The sequence below is a fragment of the Sarcophilus harrisii genome, chromosome 3 (assembly GCF_902635505.1).
Source record: "Sarcophilus harrisii chromosome 3, mSarHar1.11, whole genome shotgun sequence".
Taxonomy (NCBI): Eukaryota; Metazoa; Chordata; class Mammalia; order Dasyuromorphia; family Dasyuridae; genus Sarcophilus; species Sarcophilus harrisii.
In genome coordinates, this window is record NC_045428.1 from 314,406,068 (window position 1) to 314,427,153 (window position 21,086).

Genomic DNA, 21,086 nt, shown 5'->3' on the forward strand with positions numbered 1-21,086 from the left:
GCTCATCCCACAAGGATTAGCGATTTTAGATTAAGGGGAAATCATCTGATAATTCCTTTTTTTTTTTTTTTTTTTTTTTTTTGTCTTGAGGCAATTGGGCATAAGTGACTTGTCTAGGGTCACAGAGCTGGGAAGTGTTAAGTAAGTTTAGATGGGAAGTCCATCTAAAAGTGTTAAGTGTCTGAGATCAGATTTGAACTCAGGTCCTCCTGACTTCAGGGGTGGTTCATCTGATCTTTCAAGTGAGATCCTAAACATATTTGGCTTAGTACTTGAACATGGAGGGTTACATGAAAGGTCTCTTTCCCAAAGGGACCTATACATGTGGATGAAGCACAGTTCATCCGTGATTAATTTAAAAAGAAAAAAAAAATTAAGCTTCATATATAAGAAGGAAAGTTTAGTATCTACAGACATCCCAGGGCAAATGCATTTACCCCCATGAATTAGGAACCTGAGTAAGTGGTGAAGTGGATTGAGCACTAGCCTGGAGGTCAGGAGGATCGGAATTCAAATCTGATCTCAGACAATTACTACTTCCTAGTGGTATGACCCTAGGCAAGTCACTTAACTCCAACTGCCTCATGGGAAAAAAAAAAAAGCCTATTTTAGTTGATTCTGCTATCCAACAGCAAAAGACACCAAGTTGGAGAATCTCTCACTGAGTCCAAAAATGTATACAGGGTGCAATGTTTATCTTGCATGATTGATCCTCAGGAGCTACTCTCCCAACTCAGGTTCTGAATTGTTTCTACCTAGAGAACAAACGAATTGTATTCCCAACCCCAAAATACTGGCTCTGTGGTCGGGACCAGGACCTCTTAAACCTTTTCCATTTTCCATGCAGTTTGGCTGAGACATTTTTAGTGGCTCCCTGAGTATATAAAATTTATTAGCTTACTTTATGTAGGTATATAAAATAACAATAGAAATCAAACATCACTTGTGATCCTCGCATTCAGTTATGAGATTCCACTTGGGATTGCAGAACAATTTAAGAAGCTAGGGTTTAATCCTATCATAAGGGAGAGTGTGAGATGGACCTCCACTCTACATACGCACATGTGATTACTTAAAAAAAAAAAAAAAAAAAAAAGTCCAAAATGTGTTCACAACTAGAATTCTGTTCTTTCAGTCTTTTTAAGAAGTTTTGTTTAGATTGTTAAAGACGTAGACTCTTTTTTTTTTTTTTAATAGCCTTTTATTTACAGGATATATACATGGGTAACTTTACAGCATTAACAATTGCCAAACCTCTTGTTCCAATTTTTCACCTCTTACCCCCCCCCCCCCTAGATGGCAGGATGACCAGTAGATGTTAAATATATTAAAATATAACTTAGATACACAATAAGTATACATGACCAAACCGTTATTTTGCTGTACAAAAAGAATCAGACTCTGAAATATTGTACAATTAGCTTGTGAAGGAAATCAAAAATGCAGGTGGGCATAAATATAGGGATTGGGAATTCAATGTAATGGTTTTTAAGGACGTAGACTCTTAAAAGAGCTAAATGGGACTCGGTGTTTCAACTCTATCCTTCCAGAAATATAAACCATAAAGAGAAATGGGGGTGGGGGATGCTAAGTTTTGAAATTATTTCCCCCCGGGATCGGGGCTTTCCAGTCCCTCTCTGGTGGGCGGTTTTTGCTTTTCCCCTCGCTAAGCTTTTCCTTTCTGAGCGCACAGACCCCCAGAATCACACGGAGCAAGGTCAATGTGAGAATAACCCACTGCCCAGAGTGCCCGGTCTCTGATGCAGGGCACGGGAAGGACACCAGACGTTCACTGTGCCACTGTGCCTCCAACCCTCCCCCCTTTTACACTCGGCTGCCAGAGTTTCCAGGCCGCGGATCTCTGGCCGCCATCCAGCCTCTGGTGTCGTCGTATATAGAGCGTGAAGACCTGAGTCTGTGCCCGCCCCCGAGACACGCGCTCCCCTGCCCGGTGGCCACCACGGTCCCCCCGGCCGCTTCCCCCGAGGGCACCGATTTCATTGAGGAGGTACTTATTGATCACGTGAAAGCGGCGTGCGGGCGGCGTGACGCCACGGCGGACGCGAGCCAATAGGAGCCTCTGTTTATGTCGGGGTCATTTGAATATTTAAGACTGTGGCCCCCCCCGTTCCGCTCGCCTGCCTCCCCTGAGGTCCGCTTTCCGGGCCCCTAGCCAAGCTGGGAGGAGGCTGCTTGGGCTGCGGCGGCGGCGGCGGGGAGTGTGGGGGTGCAGCCGGGAATACGAGGAACCGAGGTGCGGGCGGGGGGAAGCAGCCACGCCGCGGTTGCCTTGAGCCCACCCCCACCCCCCCCACCTATATACTTCCCACTCCCCGCGGCCTCCCTCTCTCTGCTGCTGTCTCCCTCCCTGTCCCCTCCCCCCCTTGACGTCTGAGCTGCGCAGCTCGGGCCTGCCCGGGAAGCCAAACCAAGCCAAGCCGCCGCCGCTGCCGCCGCCGCCCGGCCCAGTCTTGGTCCAGCCTTCTGTTCCCGGGGGACATGCGGGAGAGAGAATGAACCAGAGCGACACGTTGGTGCATCTGTTTGCTGGAGGGTACGCACTGGGCGAGGGCGGGGAGAAGGAAGTGAGGGAGGGAAAGACTGAGAGAATGGGGGGTCCAGAGGGAAAAGGAAGTGGGGTGAGGGGTGGTTGGGGGCCACGAAATCTGGGAGGGAGGGGCTGGTAGAGAGGGAGCTGTGGGGCTGAGGGGGAGGGGGTTAAGGTGAGGGAACTCTTTCAAGTGGGGGGAGGGGGAGGGAGGAGCGCGAGGCGAGATTGAAATTAAAAAAAAAAGTAATAATCAACAACTTGTTTATCACGCTTTGCGAAAATGTTGCGCGCATCCCGTCTTCCGAGAGCCGGGGCGAGAGAGAGAGTGCTGGAGGACGCGAGGGGTCGGAGGAGGGGGAGGGGGAGGGGGCGGCAGCCGCCAGGCCTCGCTCCAGGAGCCGCTTGGCCTCGTGTAGCCTCGGAGGCCTGGCAGGTGACCGATGGAGACTCGGAGGGCAAGGAGTGGGGGACGGAGGAGAAAGAACAAGAGGAGTGAGGCCTAGAAACTGGGGAGCTGGGGACAAAATGGGTGCCCTTGGAGCGGCCCGAGGCCTCTGGGCCTCGCTTGATCTGGCCTGCGAGGAGGCTGTAGGACCAAGGCGAGGGGAAAGGATTGGGTTTGTTCTCCAGCCCAGCTGGGCTGCTGCAGATTGACTCTGTGCTTTTGGAAGAGGGGAGATTCCCGAGAGCCTGCTGTGTTCACCAGTTCGGCCCGATCTGGGACCCTGAAGTTGAAAGCAATCTCCCTCCACCACCACCACCCCCCCCCCCTCCTTGGGCCCAAATGTATTACCTAATGGAAAAATCTTAATGAATTCCTCTCTAGATAGGCTACTTTCCCTTTTGCTTTAATGGAGTAACTGAGGCCTGGAGAATTTCCATGATTTGTCAATAATTTGCGTGTGTTTACAGAAACTGGGACGGAAATCTGAGACCTCTGATGGTCTCTTTACCTCTTTTATTACCTAATTTTTTCTAAGGGATTTTTGAGGGATATAATGGAATCTTATAATATCATAGGAGACTATAATATAAGGCCCTTTTGCATATTCCTTCCTTAAACTAAATTCTTTTGAGTCTGGGTTAGAGGATTTTTATGCTGTCTTAAAAGTTGGGACACCAAGTCTTTGTGCAGTGCAATATATGTTTAGGTACTGTAAAATGCCCTTAGTTCATTTACAAATCTTTGGCCTGGAGTATTGTTTTCTGTATTATTTAAAAGTGATAAAAACTTTTTAACATTTATTTTGATCAAGAATTTTTCCCCAAAAAAAGTTTTTGTTTAGAGATGGACTGATTGCCCATTAGTATTTTTTGTTAGGCCCCAAAAATAATCTTAAGGATATTTTTCTTTTTAACTGGTAAAAGACCCTTATATGCCTTAGCACCATAAATTTAGAACTAGAAAAGACTTTAGAGCTCATTTAGCTCTATCCTTATTTTACAGATAAGGGTAAAATCAATTGCCTAAATCCAGTCATATTATAAGGTTTGGAGCTGTGATTTAGACTTAGATACTTTAATATCCAGTTTTCTTTTCACTAAACTTGTGCCTCACTTTGCAGGATCTTTGAGTTTCAAAGAAAAAAATAATGACTATATTATCTTGGTAACATCAGTCATTTCAAATAAATTAGATTCAGTTTTTTTGTCTCTATAAAGAAAAATCCTTCACAGTTTGTTATTAAATTTTATTATGTGGGATTTTTTCCCCCACAACATGTGGTTTTATCAATGAGAGGATCTCCTTTTACATTATGTCTATCAACATATTCTTAGAGAGTCCCATGGAGACAATGAAAGCCTAGTTACGTGCCCATGCTCAACACGGATTGTATGTGTTAAGGAGGAGGACTTGAGCTCTGGTCTTCCTGCTTCTAAAATTAACCCTTTCTCATGCAAACTTTTTTTTTTAAGACTTAGAATATAGTTTAATAATTTTTAATAATTAAGCATTAACCTAATTAATAACCTAACTCAGTTATTAAATCAATTTAGACAAATCCCTTAATATGTTCTTTGAGTTCCAGTTTTATAGAATCAGAGACCTGCTGGACATTGGGCAAGTCTTTCACTCCAGTATTTTCATTACAAAGTGAGATAAATCGAGTTCAGTACTGCCACTATGCAATTGTTAACACAGAAGGCATAAATAGACAGGAAGAGAAGCCTAATATCAAGGAGTTTTTGTTCATCTGTAAAATTCAAGTTGGACCTGATAATCTTGTCTTAATGAATATTGAACATTTAAGTGATAGCTTTTATAAGTCCTTTATGGGAGAGTGAATTTACATGTCATTCTTTTTATGTTCTGATGAGACACATCATGAAATTAATTTGGACTTGGGCGTTCTGAGATGTAATTCTTGTAGGAAAAAGGAGAAATGCATCACTATTTTGGCCCAGCTTTTTGGTGAATTTGTGGTTGAAAATGTGATCAGCTTAATTTTTAATTTTTTTAATAGCCTTTTATTTACATGATATATTCATGGGTAACTTTACAGCATTAACAATTGCCAAACCTCTTGTTCCAATTTTTTACCTCTTAGCCCCCCACCCCCTCCCCTAGATGGCAGGATGACCAGTAGATGTTAAATATATTAAAATATAAATTAGATACACAATAAGTATACATGACCAAAATGTTATTTTGCTGTACAAAAAGAATCAGACTCTGAAATATTGTACAATTATCAGCTTAATTTTAATATAGGATACAAACTAATATCCCTAGTGCGGGAAATTCCTGGTGTTGACATTCCCTAAAATACCACTCTTGGTTAACTTCTTTCTAAGTTACAGTCTTAAGTGCAGGACTTGGAAAGGTTTGAGTGACTTATCTCTGGTCATGTAACCAATATGTGTCAAAGCAGTACTTGAACTCGGGTCTTCAAGCTGATGTAGTTATCATATAATTTAAATTATTAAAGGTCATAAATGTCTTTTGAAATTGGCAAGGGTTAAATTTTATGGATAGTGCAATATTTGTTTTGTGGTAATTTGACATTTTAACACACTGGAGTTTGCAAACTGTCCAGTAATGTTTACTGGTACATAATCAAGTAGGTAGAAACTGTATTGTGCATATATTAGCTTATCAGGATCACAAATTCAAAAATTTCTGTTAGCAAGCAGCATTGTTAAATAAGAAACATTTGAAAGCTGGCACTGTACCTTATATTCATCTGACTTGCTCACATGCATGTCCCGTGCCTCTAATTAGACACCCTTTGATCTCATTTATTGGCAGTTAATATTCAGAATTGTTTAAAAGTTCTGTCTTTGACTTATTCTAGTTTTAAAGGTAACCAGCTATAAATTAACTGTTGTTTCTCTCCTCTCAAAGAAAACCATTTTACAATCTGAGCTAGAATTCAAATTCTGTCATTTTTTTTGCATTTTTTTTTCTACAAAAAAGAAGCTATATAGATTATAAAATGTTCTTTAAAAATTTTTAAGTCAAAAGTTCCAATAGTTACTACTATTATTCCAATAGTTACTACTATTAGTTCCAATAGTTACTACTACTATTTATTGTACCTTGCTTTGTATCATTTAACACAAATGGGAAGGGGGATATTTCATATTGGATGACATTGAAAAGAAATTTAAAATTTTGTGGCATATTTTTAAATTTGTTATACTATATCTATTGTTTTGTGTGCTTTTTTCTGTCCTAAGAAAACTTTATAAGTGTTAACATATAATGCTGTAAAGTTATCCATGCATATAACCTGTAATTAAAAGGCTATTAAAAAAAAGTGTTAACATATAAGATATTTCTTTATGATGAACTTTTTTTCTCAATAGTATTTTATTTTTCCAAATACATATAAAGATAATTTTCACCATTCATTTTTATAAGATTTTGTGTTCCAAAGTTTTTCTCTTTCTCAGTTTTATCTCAGGATTTGACAATCTTGGTTGTACTTAAAAGAATGTGTATAGGAAGAGCTATATCTTGTAAATACACATTTACATTTATGGTAATTTTATATGCTTTCATTTCTCTTTAAATTCTTTGTTTATTTTGCTTAACTCCCTTTTCCCATAACTCCTTTTCTTTCTCCTTTGCCTGTCTTAATTTCATTCTTTAGCACCATTCATTAATAGTATTTAATACTGAAAAGGTTGCTGACCATGTTGTAGAGACAGATCATTTCTTAATTGTAGTATAGTTAAAATAACAGTTAATCTCAGTCACACTTACTTAGATAGTCACACAGACATTTCATTGAATCTATGATCTTTGTGGATATTCCCTTCACCAGTGCAGATTCCATCCCATCTATACTTTCTGAAACATCCTGTGCAATTCTTATCTATGTTATCCCATAGTTCCTTAATGTTGTAGTAGAGGATACAAAGAATACCATCATTTTTAGTCCACAAACAAATTAAAAATAACTGAAATAATAACTACATTAGGCAGGAGGCATAAAAAAATAAAAGTTTTGCCTGTATTATAATGTATGTATTTAAAGAAAAGAAATAGGAATGAGATCAAAATAATCTTCACAATTTCACTAGTGTCACTTTTAATGTCAGCGTGATAATGAGGGACTTGGATCAAATGATCTGTAAGGTTCCTTCTACCACTACCATTTCATAATCTTTTGTACACTTTTTCAGGCTATTTATACATTTTCCTAGTGCACTTACCACCACTTACTGCTCTCCCAACATCACTATGTTAAGGAAATGACTGACTGCCTCAAATATGCTCATAATTCATTCCCTCCAAACATAACCTAAAAAAATTACAATCTTTTTTACAATTCATAATATTGCAATTCATCAGAGTGACAATTAGAAACAGAACTGCTGTTGTAATAAGAATTTTATTGATCCAAGAACATATCCCAATAATTGTTTGCTTGGGGTGATTGTGTATTTTTTTGTTGTTTAATAAATTTCAGCCATCAACTTTGATTTCTTAAGAGTTTTACAGTTTATAAAATGTGTAACTGGATATTTAAGGAGTGTACATGTTACCTAATTGTTTATCAACTCAAAAATGAAGCAGTCTTTTTTCCAAGTAGTTTTTCCTCTTGAACTAAAATCTTGTGATATATGTATGATCTCTCATTTTTCCTCCCACTATTAAGCATTCAAAATGAAAAATAGCCTACTATAGAAGCTTGAGTCACAAAAACCAGGGTTCAGGTCCTTATTCTAACATAGTTCTGCAACCTGAGCAATTCACTTAATCTTTCAGGGCTACTAGGCAATTGTTGGAGACTATAAATTTGCAAAAAAATTGCTAGCCTGCATTGGTAGAAGTTAGTCTCTCATCAGTAATACTATATGCTACTTAAGGAATTTATTCCTCTGTCCTGTTTTCATCGAGTTTGTTATATATTAATTGACTATGTCAGAAGAGTATAAAATAAAATACTATATTTTAAGAATGTGTCCTTGTAATATACTAAAGCTTCAATTATGTCTCAAATAATTTTTATAAAAGAAGATCATCTAATATAACCTTTATACTTTACCTAATACAACCTTTATACTTCTGCACAGATAAGCACCAATGCTTCACTTTCAGCGGTATCAAAAGTATTAAGTGTTTTGTCTTTTGGGGAGAATGAGATCAAAATTTTGAATAGAACTTGCATATATTATAATAATTTGCTGTAGGAATATATTACAATTTGAGTAATTCATAGACATATGAGCAAGATAATCCTGGCTGATAGGATTATAATATTATAAGATGCTAGTTTTTCTAATAAACTTAAAGTGCAGTTTTCTACCATTAAGCTATCTTTAAGTAAGGCTATATTTCCAAGGCATTCTTTAACTTCATATAATAAAAATATAATGGGACCAACCAGAAAACAAGGTAACCAACATCCATTGTTAAAGCAACAGGTAAATATAGCATCTTTGAAAACTGTGGTCCTATCTTGAAGTGATTAGAGGTTTAATTTTATCAAAAGCCATAGTAAGTAACAAATAAATACAGCATCTTTGAAAACTGTGATCCCATCTTCTAATGTTTAATTTTATCTGCAGTTATAGCCTTAGTATGTCTGTGTTCTAATTAAATCTTAGGGTATGAATGACACTTTTTTAACAATTTTATAAAATTCCTTATAATTCATTGTAGGTTTGTTGCTTTTTTGCTGGATAAAGATTTACAAACTCCGTCCTTTCCAAAATATGTATGCTAATAGTATTTCCTGGCAACTATTGTTGTTTTGTTTTGTGTTTTTCAATTAAATTTGAACTAGGTTGTTTCATTTAGAATCAGTCGTAAACTAGTTTTAAGTGTTATGATTTAGACATATACATAGTTAGAATTAATAGATAACTAATTTTAACTAATAATAACTTAATAACTAATAACTTATTTCTAGCTAAATTAAAAAAAAAACAAGCAGTCTCTTCTTGGTCATCATCAATGTTTTTCTCCTCCATCCTTTATCCAATAGTAAATAGATTTGAAGAGATCACATGTTCCCTCTATAACAAAAACAAAGGAAATGGTTCAAAACTGATTTAATTTTTGGTGATGTCTTTACTCTTTAATCAAATCTCCAAACTTCCATAATAAACATTCCTTACTTTACATATGGATAATGAAGTATTCTTTTATTCTCTACTATTAATAGCTCATAGACATTTATCTATGAATTCTAATGTACTAGACAGGAAGTGTGGCATCTTGGATAAAGGGCTACTTTAGGAGTTCAGATGACATAGGTCCATATTCTGCCTCTAATACACATGATCTCAGGCAACCTACTAAGATTATAAATCGCTGAACCAAAAAATTGCCAATTTACATTTGGTAGATAGAATTTATTAACCTAGAAATCACAAGACCAAAAAAAAAAGTAGGTAACTAACAGGTATAAAAAAGTCATACTAAACACAAACTAGGAGTTCTGTAATATCAGGTGATTTCTCTACCTTTAAAAGACTAAATATTGCACTGGAATCTTTTTAAAATAAACACCTATTGACATGTAAAAATTTACAAAAATTACTGAAACTGGCTCAAAGAAGCACCACAAATTTAGTTACTTTTAGTAACTTTTGTTATATTAGATTATAGCAGTGTTCCCTCTAAAATTCATAATTATGATTATTAAATCTCCATTATTAAAAGTTGTAATGTGTAATTTACAGTCCCTGTGGGGAAAAGCCTTGCCCAATTATACAAAACAATTCATTTTTGAATTAAAAGTAGTGGAAAAAAATTTTAAATGCTTGTTTAGCAGTTCCATTCCATTGTTTTCCTTTCCATCAAAATGAAGTTCTCACAGCATGAATGTCCCAAATATATTTTATTTGTTAACAAAGTTCCAATCATAAGCAACTTGGAAATCTTTCAAATAAACACTTAGTGAGTTTTGAATGAAGCCATGTTATTCCTTTTGCTTATGGATGGTCTGTTTGGCCATTTTTAAGTAAGCTAATTTGGAAGTTGGTATATTTCTAGATGTGAGTCTAAATCTGTATTCTGAAAATGCTCAAATTGGAGGAAAATATGTATAGTTAGACTTGGAAATAATCATAGTTCACAGTTTTTTTCACAGACATGAGAAAGTTGAGGGCAACAAATTTTAATTTTCCAGTGTCTTGCAACTTTTGTCAGAGTTCAGACTAAATGCCAAATCTTCTTGCTCCAAGGCAAACACAATTAAAAATTAACACAATATAATTTTCAATTCTTTACTTTTTTCTATAAACTAATTGGGAGTTTTCATTTGATATCCTTGTTGGAAATATTTGCACTATTTTATTAAAAGAAATATTTTGTTCTGGTTTTCTTTCTATGTCCTTTTTAAATAACATTTCAAAAATATTGATTGTAACAGGATTTTTTGTTTGTTTTTTGAGATAGGAGCTCCTATCTCATAGAAACTGGAAGTAAATTGGCCACTCACATTTCCAACCCCACTACTGAGTAACAAAGAAGCTTTGACCTTCTATATCATCAGTCATAGACTAGTTTTCTTCTCCTTTAGCAGTTTGGTGGGCTTACTGGGGTAAGCCTATAAGATTCATTTTAGTGGTGCTAGACTTAAGGTAGATACCTAATTAGTTTTAACCCTACCGCATCTCAGAATTCCCAAGCTCAAGTGGTCCACCAGCTCATTATCTCCTTGGTAGTAAGGATTACAGGCATGAGCCATATAAGCCACCTGCAACTAATCTGCAACTTTGCAAAAGAGTATTTGGGCATTTAGTTGTACAGTCCTAAGTAGTAGTTATCATTAATGGTCTGGTTTCTTCCCTAGATATTTCAGAGATTTTTTACTCTTTGTTTTCATTCCTCCCCCACCCCCCATAAAACCTCCCTAAAAATTAAGAAAACCCTTTCTAACAGATTTGAAGTTTTTTTTTTCTCCAGAGAATTTTCTGCAGTGCAGATGATAATGTAACAAAAATATAAAATGCTGTGATAAAAATAAAATTCACTCATCTATTTCTTTCTTGCTCAGAGCTATTTCTTATAGGTGAGCATCTGAGAGAAATCGGGGTCTACAAGTGAGACAAGAAGTAAATGTTGTTTTGAAAGACAAGTACATCATTTCGGTATGTTTTCTTTCCCACAGATGTGGGGGAACTGTTGGTGCAATTCTAACATGTCCACTAGAAGTTGTGAAAACAAGGTTACAGTCCTCCTCTGTGACACTTTATATCTCTGAAGTACAGTTGAACACCATGACTGGTGCTAGTGTCAACCGTGTAGCAAGAGTCTCCCCTGGACCTCTCCATTGTCTAAAGTAAGTATGAAACTTTTGCATTTTCCTCAGTTTGTCAATAATACTAAATAGATATCAGCATGTTATATGTATACTTTGCCACATTTGCAGTATTTTAAAACTATTTAATACGCTTAGAAAAGCTCTTGTCTATTCAGATTATTTTAGTTAATGATATTATAAATTTCTGATTGGCTTGTTTAGGTGGAAAAGGGGAACTGTAATTTTTAAAATCATGTGCTATTTGAGTTCTATTTATGTAAACTATACAAAGAAACAAAAATATTATCTCTTTTGCATCTCTTCTCAGGAACCTAACAGTGATATTACATGTATTAAGATTAATGAGTTATGTTTACTTAAGGAATAATAGTACCAATATAATCTTGTTTTGTTATGATATATGATAAAAAAATTTATTAGTGTTTTTGCCTTTTGATAAAATGTGTTTTCTAGTAATAGGTATAAAATCATCCAGTGATAACCTTTAGTTTAATTTTAAACTTAATTTAAAACTTACTTTAAAAAAAAACTTAAAAAATATTAATCTTTTTCATATTTCAAGATAGCTAGATCTTAAAAATCAGGAGTTAGGACATTTTTAGAAGATCATAAGTTTCTTTAAAATTAAAAAATGCCAAATAGTTGATAGCCAACAAAAAAAATTATTGCCTATGTACCTTGTGTTAGGCAATGAAAACACAAAAATAAAACTGAAACATCTCTTCAGAGAATTTTCAACAACAATCTTTCCTTATACATTTCAAAAATACAGAAATCATTGAGGAGTAGCATTTTCAGGGCTGCTTATGTAACCAAATGTTCTGTGTATCTGAGTTATCAGACATTTAGAACTAGATCTATTTGAACTAAGTTCAATGATGTTTACTTTTTAGTAGCAAAACAAACTCATCTTGTGTTGCCCTTTGCCACAAGGTTTCATCTGCTTATCCTTTCCTTTGTCAAATTGACTAAATTAAAAGGCTACTATGAGTTTTTTCCACATTTAAGAGAATGTTTTTTAGAAAATCATTTATATTGATATGACTGTCTACCTCTCCTTAAAATACATTCCTTCTTTGATATGTGACCATTCAATTTTTAAAAATTCTTTTTCATCTCTCATTGTTCCTTCTTTGACTCTTTCTTATCACCCCTGTTTGCCCCCACTTCTCTTCTTCTCTTTCTATTAATTGTAGAAATTTTTCCAGATTCTCAGTTCTTTTCTTATACTCCCACAGAGAAAGTGTGAACTCCAATAGTTTCAACTATGTAGGTGACTCGTTACTTGTGATCCTCATCTCATCCTGTTCTTGCTTTCTTCCCTTGCACTAGTATTCCATTCCATTCCATATCATTTCTTGATCTGACTGACTTGTTCTTCTGTCTAATGCCTATGTCTTCAACCATGACTAAAAAATCCCTTTCCTCTTTATCAGTTTGTTATCCTCAAAAAACCTATTATGATTGACTTGCCTGTTCTGTTCATTCCTCTCTCAGCAGTATATATTCACGTTTCTTTCATTGCTCTCTGAAACTTTATTTACTTTACTCTTTTACTTTACTTTCGTAATTTTTTCTACTTTACTTTTGTACTTTTTTACTTTACTTTTTTTTTACTTTTTGTACTTTTTTACTTTACTTTTGTAATCTTTTCTACAAAACTAGATAGAAAATTTCTAGATGGCATAGAATTACGTCTTGTTTCTTTTGTATCTCTCACCTTAGTAGAATATGCTGTTCACAGTAGGTACTAAATATATTTAATTGTTAACAGTATGACTTAATGGTGATAATAATATAGAACATTTGATAACAGATTAGTAAGCAGTTTAGTAACTCTAAGTTTAGTAAACTCAGTAAAGTAAGTTTAGTAACTCAGTTTAGTAAATCTGTTTAAATAATTTTGGAATACATTATGATTATTCTCTACAGTGATAAATAGTGCTATGCTAGGTCGTATTTTCCATTAGTGATTGATTGAGATACATATATCACTAGAAGGAAACACAACCCAGTCCAGTTATGGGCAGTTATTGTCAGATTCAGTTCTGCACAGGATTTGCCTATGTTGTTATTTTGACTCACAGATTAATCATGAAAATCTTTACTAGTATAACTGAATCTTTGAGAGTTTTTCTTTTAAAAAAAATTAATTTCTAGATAGTCTTTTTCTTTTTCTTCATCTCTAAAATTTCCTCAAGTAACTTTTCCTCAGCATCCATCCAGATAGCCACTCCATAAAACAGAATTTTATTTGTTTTTTGAGACAAGGTCTCATCTTACCTAGACTGGAAATACAGTAGCCTTATGGGTACATTTCTAATGTTGAATAGTAAGAAAACTTTAAACCTCCATTTTTCCTAACTGGACCACTTTGCTCCTTCTTAAGCAGCCTTTGTTCCTGGGGCTCTTCATATTAGTTCCAAACTTTAATGTCAACACCTAGTCAACTTTTAACCCTAGTGTAAGTCCAGAACCCCTCAAACTTAGGCGATCCATCAGCCTCAACTTTCCCCAATAGTAGGGATTAGAGTAGGAATTGATTAGAGACATGTACTACCAGCCACAGATATTTTTAAAGGGGAGAGAAAGATTTTTTAAAATAACAAAATTGTTTCATCAAAAAATTTGAAAATATGTGAAAAGTACCAAATCTATGGATCTTCCACCTCTATAAAGAGGTAGAATGAGTATGGCTTATCCCTTCTTCGGAGTCATACTTTTTCTTTGTAATTTTGCAGCTTTCATTTTTTTATTATTTAGTTGCTCTTTGTTACATTTTTGTTGTAGACATTCTATATAAACTTTTCTTACCTCTGCTTGATCCATTCTGAGTTAGTTCATGCAGATTTTTCCATATTTCTCTGTATTCATTACATTTAGTCATGTGTAAGAACACAATACTGTTTCTGTACATTCATATTCTACCTTCCTAGTCAGTAGACCTCTACTTTGTTTTCAATTCTTTGATGTCACAAAAAATGCTAGTATGGAATTTTTGTATAATTGTGACTTTTTCTTATCAATGGCCTCCTTAGCCTATAAATTTAGTAGCAGAATCTCTGAATCAAAAGGTATGATGTGAACATTTTAATCGATTTATATGCATATCTACAAATTACTTTCCAAAATGGTCATCCTGATTTAGAGCTCTCCCAATAGTATACTAATCAGTATACTAATAGTATACTAATCAGTATACTAATGACACCAGTATATTATTCTTTTTTTTAATTAAATGAAGCCTAACTTTTTAGATTGTTCTTAGAAATGAAAATTGATGATAAAAGAATAGTATCTGATTAAAGTATACCTGTATAATTTGTTATTTAAAATATTTTTATGACAAATCTTACAATTCTTATGAAATCTTTGCTTTTTCTCTTTCAGGATGATCTTGGAAAAAGAGGGTTCTCGTTCTTTGTTCAGAGGATTAGGCCCTAATTTAGTTGGAGTAGCCCCTTCCAGGTAAAAAAAAATGAGATTTGTAAGCAAAAACATTGTTTTTTTCACATTTCAGGTTAAATGAACTTTAATAACTAAATGGGCTAAAAGTCTTTGTTTTATCTGCTTAAAAAGTCAAAAAAAATTTCATATTGCAAGTTTGGGGATACAGTTTTGTGACTATCTTCATCTTTTTTTTAAACATACTACACCTTTCTTTATTAAAACTAATAAGAACAGTCATTTAGATTAACAATTGAAAACCCTTCATTTAAAAAACAACACATGAATCGTTGGTATGAATTCTTACTGCATTCTTATACCAGTGAGGAAGGTATATAACAGAGAAGTCCTTGAATTTCTATGCCATCCAGCTATGGTCTCCTGACTAATTCAGGTTGGATGAGGAAAAAAAACTACAACTTTAACACTAATCTCTAAGTGAAATCTCTAAATAGGCAATAAAACATTATTCTGAGAAGAGGTCCACAGTTCCTGATTCATAAAAGATTAAGAACCCCTACTTTAATTGCTCCCATGTATTTCATTCTTTTTTCTATTTCTAATTCTTCATAATTGCTATTTTCCAAGGTTCTGATCTTGATTCATGTATAATCCCACTCACTTGCATGCTTCCTTCCTCCTCTTTTGTTTTTGCTTTTCTTTGGAAATCTTGTCTTTGCCAATCCTCCCATTTGATTTTCCCATTTGATTCTTCCCTACTTCGTATCCTTTTGGATTCTATTTCCTCAGTATATCTCAGATGCTTCTCTTGTTCTGTTTCTGTTGCCCTAAAGTAGACTTATTAATTCATTCTTGGGCTATTGCAGTTGGCCTCCTAACAAGTTCTTACTGCCTTTACTTTCTTCCGCTGCTCTAAGCAATCCTTCATATTTATTGCCAGATTACTCTTCCTTCTAAATACAAATAATGCTATTATTGTTCTGCTCAAAATCCATCAGTACTTCCCTATTTCTTACTAAATGAAGTTCAGATATCTGATAGTCAAGGCCCTCCAACCACCTCATCTCTCCTTTAAATCATATTGTTGCCTTTCTTATAATCCAAGCTCCAACCAAACTGAATTTCTTCTCTCTCCTCCCCCCCCATTCATATTTGATGTTTTTCTGTTTCTGGGCTATTGGTAATGCTATTTTTTCCCCACCTATTCTCACTGTCACTTTTCCTGTTGTAATCCTATCCATTTGGCAGTAGAAAAGAAAGAGTACTTGGGAGTTTAGAGAGGGCCATAGCGACCTCAGGTGTCAGACCAGAGTAGTACCATGCATGATTTCATAAAAATAGAAATCATTCAGAAAGTATGAAATAAAATACATTAATTGCTTTCTAAGTTAAGATATATAAATGATGTAAATGCAATCTTTAAAAATTGTGATTAATATTTATATATCCATATATGGGTTATATTGGGAGGAGGGAGAGACTTATTGTTTTCCTTAAGTTATTTTAACTTAAAATCAATAGTGGTTTAAAATTTTTCCAGGACAGATCACTGAAAGAAGATATCTGCAGAAAGGAACACAATCAAAATGTATAAGGAAATGCCATAGTTAGATTTAAATTTTTTGATGTGCTTTCTACTCAGAGAATCTTGTTTTAAATTCTTAGATTTAAAAGAAAAAACTTTGTCATTGGATTAAAACACATTTTAGCTGTAGACCTTTGCAATTTCATTTATTATACCCTTACTATGCCATTTGTTGCTCAATCATTTCCAGTGATTTTTTTCTGTTTCTGGGCTTTTGTTAATGCTGTTTTTTCCACCTACTCTTTCACTGTAACTTTTCCTATTGTAATCCTACCCATTTGGCAGTAGAAAAGAAAGAGTACTTGGGAGGTTAGAGAGGGCTATAGCGACCTCAGGTGTCAGACCAGAGACACTTTTCATGAGCCCATTTGGGATTTTCTTGGCAAAGGTACTTGACTGATTTGCTATTTTCTTCAGTTCCTTTTATAAATGAGAAAACTGAAGTTAAGCAAGGTTACTGGTTTAAGTGACTTGTGCAAGATAACATAGTTATATGGGGCCAGATTTAAACTCAGTAAGATGAGTCTTCCTGACTCCACATCTGGCACTCTATTCAGTGTACCACCTAGTTGCCCAAATATTTGCCAGATACCAAGAGAGAGCTGATGGGAGATAACCTTAGAAGCAGTCAGGAGAACTGGGGAAAGTCCTCCAGAAGTTGGAATTTGACCTAAATCTTGAAGAGCCAGGGATTCTAAGAGGCAGAAATGTGGAGGGAGAACATTCTAGGCAATACAAAAGCACGAGCATAAAATGGAGGTTAACAAAGACAACAAGCAAACCAGTATGGCTAGACTATAAAGTGAGGAATCATATAGGCAAGATTGGAAAGTTAAGTAAGAAAGGGCCAAGTTGTAAAGGATACAAAATTCTCTTTTTTCCCTTCTTCCTCCTCAAAAAAGGGGAGTTTTGTATGACCATAGGTAATAGGGAATCACTGGAGTTTTTTGGGTTGAAGACATGGTCATACCTACACAGGAAAAAATATTTTGTCAAGTAGTAGAGAATAAGGGAAGGGACAGAATTTGAAGCAAGGAAGTTGAGAATAGTGAAGACAGGAAATTATACAAAAGATAGAAAAAAGAGAGTGATGGAATCTAAAAACTGGAAGGCAGTTTAATAAAGCATAAAGGCAGAAAAGAAAGGCTATCTTCTGGCAAATCATTAGTACAAAGTTTATATCCTTGTATGCTGAGTACAGCTATGTAGTATTGGCTAAAACTTTATTAACAGGTTATTTTAAATTCAGTACTGTCTTGTTTGGGTTAGTAAAATCAGCATTTGATTGTGTTTAATATAGGAATAAAACATTCCGATTAAATTTTGTTTTAGAGGTTTAAAGTATACAATGATCTGTCCTCTCTGGAAGATTTAACTTTGAAGGAAACAAAATGCATTTTAACTAATCTGAGTTGTGACTAATACACTTGTTCTGAAGAAAGAAAAACACTTAGATTATGAGTCTTCCTTACTTATCTTACTTAGCTTACTTACTATCTGAGTTTGGATTGAAGGATCATACATAGGTCTAGAACTGAACTAGTTTGCCATATGAAGGGGTCTTATGTAAGACCCCTTCATTTTACAGTTAGGGAAATTGAGACCTAAAAAAGAAAAATTAATTGTTCAAGTATATACATTTATACAACAGTTCCTGTAGCTAATCATTTCCAGTGTATCATGCTATAAAGGCAGAACATAAAGTAAAATGTGTGAATTAAGTCAGTATACATACCCATATACCAATTGCACTTCAAAATTTTCAGTTAAACTAAAAGTATTTGGCATATTTTTATAAGAGTCAAGTAAACTAGCCATTCATTTCTAACTCCAAAGTTAAATGATCCTTTAAGCAAGTTAATCTCCTTTAACTCTTGAGACCTGATAAAAAGTCAAGATGATGCTTTAGGTTGTGTTTGACCACAACTACTATCCTGTTCTACATAAATTAAGAAACAAAATAAACAAAATAAAAGATTTGAACAATTTTTTTGGTCTTACCCTAGACTTACCCTAGAAAAAGAAACAAAACTTTAGGGTTTCTTATCTCTGGAAGAGGAGGATGTAAGGCTAATAGGGAATCTAAATTTAGTAACTAGGAATGGTAATCCTATAATACCCATTGTGAAATTCAATACAATCTCTGAGGTGTGTATGAGGGTGTGCACACAAGTGTGCTATATATTTAGAAGTATAAATATCAAATGTAAAAGGACAAAGATTTGGAGACACCAGATTTTAAAATGTCATAGAATTTAAGGGCAAAGAATGGAAGGAAATTAACAATAGAGAGGGGTAAAACTACCATAGCATAGAGGATATCAAACTCTTTGATCTTAGGACCATTCTATACTCTTAAGAATTATTCCAAAGAACTTTTAATTATATGGATTAGAGTTTGAGACATAGGAAAAAGGTTAGATATTATCATCATCATGTTGTTGATGTTAAAGTCTGTTGATGTCTACTATATTAAAAACTAAAATGACAAAATTTAAAAATATTAATAATATTGCATCTTGAGATAACATTTTTATGAAAATAGCTGCATTTTCTATAATAAATTTCATAAGAAGAGTGGTATTTTACATATTTTAGCAAGTTTCTTTAATGTTTTGCTTAATAGAAGATGAGTGGGTTCTCATAGCTCCTTCTACATTCAGTTTGTTGCCATATATTATTCACTATTAAGTGCTTATTATGTGCCAGGCAGCAAAGTGTGGCACACAATGGTTAAAAGTATTGGGCTTGAAATTAGGAAGACCTGAAGTCATATCAGGCTCAGATCCTCACTAGTTATTTGGCCATGTGATTTAACCTTTATCTGCCTCCCCTTCTTCAGCTGTAAAGGATAATAGTATCTATCTCCCAGGTTGTTGTAAGAAGCAAATAAGATCGAAGTTATGAAGTACTTAGCATATAGTAGGCTCTGTTAATAATTGCTTTCTCTCTTCTCCCCCTTCTGCCCCAGACACTGGGCTTAAGTCCTAGAGATAGAAACACAAGAAATTTCTTCCTCTCTAGGGAACACTCCTGATTTTCTGGACTTTATTCTTCCACAAAAATAACTTTACTCTGGAAGTTCGATAGACTTCTGGATTTCTCACTTTGGAAATATTCCTCTCCAACATGACCTTTTTTTATTTTTTTTAATAACTTTTATTGACAGAACCCATGCCAGGGTAATTTTTTACAACATTATCCCTTGCACTCACTTCTGTTCCGATTTTTTCCCTCCCTCCCTCCACCCCCTCCCCAGATGGCAAGCAGTCCTATATATGTTAAATAGGTTACAGTATGTCCTAGATACAATATATGTGTGCAGAACCGAACAGTTCTCTTGTTGCACAGGGAGAATTGGATTAAGAAGGTATAAATAACCCGGGAAGAAAAACAAAAATGCAGTTTACATTCATTTCCCAGTATTCTTTCTTTGGTTGTAGCTGTTTCTGTCCATCCTTGATAATTGAAACGGAGTTAGATTTTCTCTTCGATAACCTTTTTTAACTGGCATTGGGTTAGGAATCCAAAGACTTGCATTCAAAGAACAGCCCTGCCATGTACAATCTAAGTGACTTTGGAGAAGACACTTTTATTTCTTTAGATCTATGAAATATTCAAGAGCTAACTAAATCTTTAATTTAATCCTTAATCAGTACTTTGTAGTTGGTTCAGATTACTCTGATTTGCTTTATTTTTTTTAAATTGCACCAAAGTTTCCATTAAATGTGAGGATGTACTTGGCTTTCGGAAGCCAAAACATCTTCACAATCCAGTATATGCTGTTTGATAGCTGTGTAACCTGGAAATAATTATTTTGCTTCCCTGAGCCTGTTTCCATATCTTATGTAAGATGTAATACTTATAATAGCTATATCAAATAGCTTTTTTTTCCCCTGAGGCAATTGGGGTAAAGTGACTTGCCCAGAGTCACACAGGCTAAGTGGCTGAGACCAGATTTGAACTTAGGTCTTCTTGACTTACGGGCTGGTGCTCTATCCATTGCACTACCTACCTGCCCCTCAGATAACTATTTTGAATCTGGTGTTTTATAAATCCCCCTTGGGTAAATATTTCTATATAACTAATTTTTTTTTTTTGGTTTGGTACAGAAGAACCCACATATTCCACATCAACATTGCAACAAGTTTCTTTAAATGTCTAAGTTTTTCTTGAGTAACATTTTTAATTAAGATGCCAAACCAGCTCACTTAATAGCTACCTAGTCTTAAGATATAGTAAAAATAGTACATTAAAATTATTACTGGACTGACGCTATTAAAACAATAGATTATGCTTTCTCAAAAAACAGCTGACAAAAAAAATTAAGTGCATAAAAATGGGGAATTAATTTCTTAAATTTTAAGGAAATTATTTCACATCTTTAAAAACATCAGAATTGTTATATGGGTAGGATTCACTTATGAAGAGGAGCTTGACATATAAATAAGAAACTAAAGTAATAATTATTCCCTAGAAAAATTCTTGGGATCAAATAAAGATTTAAAGCTATAATGGGTCTTTAAGGTAAGTTTGGTCTTTTCATGTTATGGATGAAGAAACTGGGGCCCTGAAAAGGTTAATGACTTGTTCAAACTTCTGTCAGTGGTAAATATCAGGTGGAATTCTAACCCAGATCCTAACCCAGATCTAACCCAGATCAAAACTCTAGAACCCTTTTCCATTGTACCATACTTGATTGTAAGTCAAGTTAAAGTAGTCATTCCACTGACTTCACACATGTATTAACTTCAGAATAATGCACAACATTGTCATATCTTCAAATAGCCTTTTTCCCCAATTTATAAAGAATATT

At 34.8% G+C, this 21,086-nt stretch overlaps 1 protein-coding gene across 1 annotated transcript in view; it reads left to right on the top strand.

The window, feature by feature from the left end:
• The first annotated feature begins 2,127 nt into the window (after positions 1-2,127).
• SLC25A36 (solute carrier family 25 member 36) overlaps positions 2,128-21,086 on the top strand; it is a 43,179-nt gene continuing 24,220 nt past the window's right edge. The window contains exons 1-3 of the mRNA XM_031959832.1: positions 2,128-2,554; positions 11,125-11,295; positions 14,668-14,745. Coding sequence (XP_031815692.1) covers positions 2,514-2,554; positions 11,125-11,295; positions 14,668-14,745 — 290 coding nt within the window. The 5' untranslated portion in view covers positions 2,128-2,513. The remainder of the gene's footprint in view (positions 2,555-11,124; positions 11,296-14,667; positions 14,746-21,086) is intronic.